Below are 6755 nucleotides of genomic sequence, written 5' to 3'. Positions count from 1 at the left end.
CCTAAATTTTATGTTCAGACATTTAGAGTCAAAGATGAAAATCCCTTTAGGTACCAGATGCTGCAGATCATCTGGGAGAGCTTCTGGAGTTTTAATGTGCTGGAAGTCAAATCCTCTGCAAAGGCGATTTGCCCTGTCGGTGTAGTGTACTTATTGCTTTACCTGCAAACAGTTGCTCTCAGAAAATCTGACCTACTGGTCGACCCAGCATCTCTGCAATAAACAGACTATAATCTGTGGATGAAGTGAACTCTAATCAGGCCACATGCAGATTAAACAAACTGCGAGGAATAAAAACTAGATTAAAATGTTCGTGCCCAATACCAGAAGATTATCAGGACATTTTACCTCTTTAAATCCTAATTTATGTTGGAATCAAGCTAAAGTTTATACGTTTGTAGTGATTATTTGGTATGGTAGATTTTCCTCAGTTTAGAAAAGATTTTGTGATCAGGTATTTGTGTTAGCAGTGAGAAAAATATTCAAATATGCTTTTTATTTATTTATTTATTTAAAACACAGAACAGGTATATTTATAATGAAGACACGGAGTAATGAACTATGTAGTTTGACCTGGTATCTTAATACCTAATCACTCACATTAAGGTAATTAAGATAATATAAATAATGCTGCACACCAAGTGTCAACAGTGGATTGCTGTATGAAAATACTTCAAAATATAATTACCAGCAATTTATTTATAATTTCTATTACTTTGGGATACTTTTCTCAGACGCTGAAAGCCAGTCATTAACATCAATGTATAAATCTCTGGATTATACTACTAAAATATATTCAGATTAATTATTCTAAATACTTAGATGTTAGTGATGTGCTATTCCAGATATACAAGGTAGTACCTGTTGTGTTATATATCTATCACATAGCTTTATACTTGACATTAGTCACATGAACAGCATGAAAGCAAATTCATAAATCATTCAAAGGTATAGTATTTTGATTTGTGCAGTACTTACCACCTGTGAGGCCAGACAATGTGCAAAGGTCTTTGCTGATAGTCCGTTCCACTCAAGAGATTACAAGGGTTAAAAGTCACATGTTGCTTATCTTCTTGACAAGGCACTTCTTGATTTGTACTTTCTGATGCTTCAGACTTGTTCAGTTTCTCTAGTGATGTTAATGGGTATTGTAGTCTTTCTCCTTGTGTGGTACAAAGTCCAGACTGTGCTTCACAAAGTCCAGACTCAGGACTTGAACTGCTGTTTTTCATTAAACTCTTAGTGGCTCTATACTTCTGTTGGAAAGGCAGACACCTAAATAGATAAGTATCTCCATTTCCTCTAACACCAGTTATCTTCTCCAAATGGGCCAGTTTGTGCTCCGGCATGAATCTATTATCAAAAAAGAAAATTCCTGTATGGCATTTACACTGGCTACAAATCATTTCAGTTGGCACTTTTGAGTTATTTAATTGCAAATGAAAAGAGAGGATGGTCAGCATTTTTGATCCTGGGAACAACATCACAGGGATTCAGTAAGAGTGACATTTTTTCATATTTTAGCAAATGTAGTGCTTGTGAAAGGTGGCAGACTCACAGGGCTACAACCTGAGTGCCTCTATTAAACCACAATACAACTATAGCACGGACATTGACGACAGGATCCCACACCACTTGCAGACCATTTGCTTCCAATTTGAAATGGAGGAAAATCTTGAAGAGGTAAGAAGGCGGTTCTGTTTCCATAGTCATTAATTTTTTGGTCTTTTTGCAGAGACTACAATAAAATCGCTAATAAGTGCCAAATGCAGTGGTGATTTTACTATCACGTGAACACCTGTCTCTTAGAAACTAGACTGAGACCAGCAAATCACTTCTTATAGGTCAGTGAACAGCTGCCCTATGTCAGCTTTCATTCACTAATAACCTGGGCCAAATCTGAACCCGGGCCAAATCTGAAAGTCTCCTTATCTCATTACTCATCATTTGACCCAAATAGATCTCTGTTAAAAATGTATTATCACAAAATAATACACAAATACATTAAAAAAATCTTAGGATTTAGTTGTGCATTTGGTCTATAACATGAGGTAGGCTGAAGTGTACTTCCTATTTAACCTGGCTGACATCTAAAATAAGGATACAGATCATTCTTACCATGACACAAGGTATAGGAATCTGTTCCCACACTTGTAAAATGAGTGGGGCTCAGCAACAAGACACCTACTGAGTTAGAAAATTATATTTGGAACACTACATACACCTCTTCCCCGCTATAACGCTGTCCTCAGGAGCCAAAAAATCTTACCGCGTTATAGGTGAAACCAAGTTATATCGAACTTGCTTTGATCCACTGGAGCATGCAGTCTCCCTCCCCCCCCGGAGCGCTGCTTTACCGTGTTATATCCAAATTTGTATTATATCGGGTCACGTTATATCGGGGTAGAGGTGTATTAGTAAACAGTGTATACACCTCAACCTGCAGTGCCCCTGCTGGCTCCCTTTAGCAACTGCAGCAGCAGTAGACAAAGGCCAGACATGTCTGTTGCCTTATAAACCAAGGTGTTCAGAAGCACATACCCTTTCTAAAGCAGACACCATAAGATCCACTCTCAAGCTGGAGGAATCTGCCCGGACACTCCCTACTAGGCAGCAGGTCTGAAAAATCACCACATTCTCATTTACAGCTAAGAAAACAGAAGTAAAGAGATTAAGTGACTTTGCCAAGGTCGCAGAGACAGTCTTACAATTCAGGAGTTTCTGGCTTCCAGTTATGTGTTCAGATTACACCTCTCGTCACCTGCTGAAAGCCTCTCAACAACAGGATAAATTTTAATAGTTATATGCAGGACACAGTGCTCACTTAGTACTATTTGAAAAGTGACATTTTATGCTGTGTAATTTTGCTATTTGTTTTTTAAGTAGTTGTGAATTATGGGCCATCATCAGGAAATGCTGAGAGAGGAAAAGGTCACTTCATTCAATCAGCTTGTCTCTTTTAAGTTCATTATCAAATTGACTGCACAGCTCTGTCACTGGGTCCTGCAAAGTCTTCTCTTTCATAAATATATATCTGTATCTTACGGTTAGTTACTTAAACATTATTTGTTTCTGTGGCCTTCTCTGGCGACACATTTCATGTTAGTACTATTTAAGATAAATAAGTCTGAATTCCCAGTTTCCTTTAAATTCCAAATGTTTTGATTGTGTGGCCTGGTTATTGAACTGTTTTACCAGAATGAACACTTGCTCTATTTTACCAACTCCTTCCACAATTCTTCAGACTTTTAATCAATCACACTGAAACCTTCATTTCTGAATTGAGAATAAACTACTTCTTTAGCCTTGTCAAAACAAATATCCAAACCCTGGACTCATCCAGGTTACCCTGCAATGCAGTCTCTTTAAAGGAAAATAAATGGCTCTGAAATTATACCAAAATTCTACCCATACTGCAGTCAGAAGTTTACTGCAGTCGTACACTTGACTAATTGCTTTGAGGATTTGTCTGCAATAACCCCTCAGTTTCTTTTTGTAGTCAGTAATACTACACAACTATTCTGTTTAATCTGTACTCCCTATTTTGGGTTGTTACCCCCAAACATATTATTTTACATTTAACGACATTAAGCTGTACCTTCCACTTACTGACCCAGTCATTTAAATGATCCAGGTTCTTTTGAATTTAGGTAGAGTGTTCCCCATTATTTGTTATATTTATCCTGTTGATATAATCATCAAATTTTGATATTTAACATTCAATATCCTCATCCAAATCAATTACACATATTATAAACAGAGGTTTCCAAACCAATCTCAGAGAGAAACTCTTTCCATTTAGATGAAGTAGACAATCCCATTTATTTACCACTTTCAAAAAGAACTATTTCATTCTCATATCAGTACTGCTTACTATTACCAGTAAATGTTAATGTAGAATCTTACCAAATGTTTTTAGTAAATCAAAATTCCCATGCACTTTATGGAGCAATGTCTATATAAAAAAATTGCATCTTACCAATGGCTAACCTAACATACTGCAACTATATTAGCTGCTCTGAACAAATGTGCTCATCAAAGCAAATTTAGGCAAATTTATTTGCCTAAATTTCACACTAATAACATTATGATAGATATTATCTAACACAAGCTAACATTCTAGACCCAGCACAATCTGGATTCAGACCAGGACATAGAACTGAAACTGCTTTAGTGGCACTGACAGATGATCTTCTCCTGTCAATGGAGAGAGGACCCGCAGACATTCTCATCCTCCTAGCCCTCTCTGCAGCACTCCACACAACTGACCATGAGATTCTGCTGTCAGACCTGAAAGAAGTGGCTGGGGTCCACAGAATGCACTAAGTGTATGGTGACACTTTGTGCTGGAGATGTAATTTCCAGCTGGTGGAGACATGCCTGTGCTAGCTCTGATCAATCTAGCACACTAAAAATAGAAGCGTAGCCATGGGTGCATGAGCAGCAGGAGGGGCTAGCTGCCCTGAGTACAATCCCATCCAAGATGCTAGGTACATACACAAATGACTGGCCCATCCCATCACTCATGCCACCGTGGCTACATTTCTATTTTTAGTGTGGTAGCTCCATTAGAGTTAGCACAGGTATGTCTCCACAAACTGGAAATTACACCTCCAACTCAAAATGTAGACATATCCTGAAATGGTTTGAGTGCTTCCCATCAGCTACCCAACAAGTAGTGATGGGAAACTGCACTTTCACCATTAGACCTCACACTTGTGTAGTTTCACAAAGATCATCTCTCTGATCCCTTCCAACATCTACATGAAACCACTAGGTGAAAGGGTCAGCGGTCATCACAGATGACCATACCCCTCCCACCAAGATAGCTCAGTGTCTGGATGAGATAAACTCATGGATGAAGTATAGCTGGCTGAAGATCAACCCAAGCAAGACTGAGATTGTGATGCTGGTGGGCTGAGGAAAATATTTTGAGGAGTTTGCAGCCACAGCGCAGTTTCCTTGGGCAGCAGATACACACCCACAGTTGGTCAATTCAGTCTGTAGACTAGGAATACTCTCAGATTTCTCAGTGATGCTGAGTAGCATCTGTGAATAATGCTTTCTACAATCTCCACTTGACTAGAAGACTCTGTTCCATCCTGGAGGACGAACACTTCGTCTCAATTATTCATGCCTTCATCACCTTTGGCTGGAATGAAATATACCTGGGCATGAAGCCTTCAGTACTTAGGAAACTCTAACTAGATCAGAATGCTGCAGCAAATCTCAGCAACACAGGGTACCGTGAGCACATCTAACCTGTCTTCTACTGTCTACCCTGGCTTACCACTGAATTTCAAATCAAGTTAAAGGTCTTGGTCCTTATTTTTATATTTCAATAGCCTGGGCCCAGGATATCTAAAAGACAGTCTAAAGCTTTGGGACGAAGATCGTAACTATGCTCTCCTCTGCCACAATGGCACTCTCCACAATAAGAGTAAAGCTCATCTGTGTGGTAGATAGCACTTTCTCTGGGGGCAGTCTGAGACTGTGGAGTGAACTTCCTCAAGAACTAAGGACCATCACGAACCTCACCACTTTCTGCTTCAAGTACAAGGCACATTTCTTTGACCTTGCCTTCTCTAACAAACATATAACAATGTATATGTGTACAAAACAACAACAAAAAACAACCCTCCAAATGGTTGGGTCATTACACCAATTGAATCTATTTCCCTATGTTAAGTTCTCCTCACACCTTCTATGGGCCATCTTAATTATCACTTCAAAAAGTTTTTTTCCTCCTGCTAACGATAGCTCATCTCAATTGATTAGACTCTGCCTGTTGGTATGCATACTTCCACCTTTTCATGTTCTCTGTATGTATAAATATCCCCTGTCTGTGTGTTCCATTCTATGCATCCGAAGAAGTGAGCTGCAGCTCACGAAAGCTCATGCTAAAATAAATTTGTTAGTCTTTAAGGTGCCACAAGTACTCCTGGTTTTTTTGCGGATACAGACTAACATGGCTGCTACTCTGAAACCCTCCAAATGTCTACCAAAGTAAGACACTCCCTTGCACACTTCTCCCTTTGGGGAGAGGATGAGAGAACAAACAACATGTTACAGATGTGGAGTCATGTTGCATAATGCGCTACTGGAAGGCGCTCAGATATGACTGTAGTAAGTACAATATGAGAACCTAGATAGAATAGAATAGATCTAGAATTGCCTGATATAGTTCTTAATGGCATTATTTTTGAGGTGTCATAAAAAGGTCCAAGTAGTGATGGTGCTCCCCAAATAAGTGTCATTTGTGCCGCTCCATAATCTTACCATTTTCCATGCCCATGTGTTTGAGCTATTCTCCAAAACTCAAAAAGATTAAATCAAGGGGACTTGTGGTTGCTCAGCACTTCTGAATATCAGGGTACTTATTTAGATGTCTAAATAAGGAGTTGGGTGCCTAAATTTAGGTAATTAAGTCTGAAAATGTTGATGATGGCTCTAATACGTGTCTTATTTTAGATCCCCATTTACTTATGTTCCTTTACTTCAGAAATATGGAATATTAATATTGAAGTAATACAAACTGACAAAAAAATTCCATATAACTTACAATTTTAAATACTTCTATTTTTCACTTATACAGTGCCTTCATTAATTCTAATGAATTAATCTTCCCAGGATCTCTATGATGTAAGTATTATTATCCACATTTTATATATATAGAAAAACTGAGTGACAGACAGCTTCAGTGACCTGAACAGATCCTGGATCACTCAACTCCTAGTATCATGCCTCAACCACAA

General features: G+C 38.5%; 1 protein-coding gene across 31 annotated transcripts in view; it reads right to left on the bottom strand.

The window, feature by feature from the left end:
- The window catches only part of GTDC1 (glycosyltransferase like domain containing 1), a 266987-nt gene that overhangs the window by 55821 nt on the left and 204411 nt on the right, over positions 1 to 6755 (bottom strand). For 27 of the 31 annotated variants that reach the window (XR_005586243.1, XM_039495011.1, XM_039495008.1 and 24 more), the window contains one exon: positions 979 to 1353. The exons of 3 other annotated variants lie outside the window; for them this stretch is intronic. Coding sequence is in view for 27 of the 28 variants with exons in the window: in XM_039495011.1 (XP_039350945.1) it covers positions 979 to 1353 (375 nt within the window). In the remaining variant the exon portion in view is untranslated. Of the gene's footprint in view, positions 1354 to 6755 lie in introns of all 31 variants that reach the window. One more of the 31 variants, XM_039495038.1, reaches the window with a different exon arrangement.

Source organism: Mauremys reevesii, linkage group 11 (genome assembly GCF_016161935.1).
Source record: "Mauremys reevesii isolate NIE-2019 linkage group 11, ASM1616193v1, whole genome shotgun sequence".
In the NCBI taxonomy this organism is placed as follows: Eukaryota; Metazoa; Chordata; order Testudines; family Geoemydidae; genus Mauremys; species Mauremys reevesii.
The sequence above is the reverse complement of the archived record's forward strand: the minus strand, read 5'-3'. Positions and strand labels throughout refer to the sequence as shown.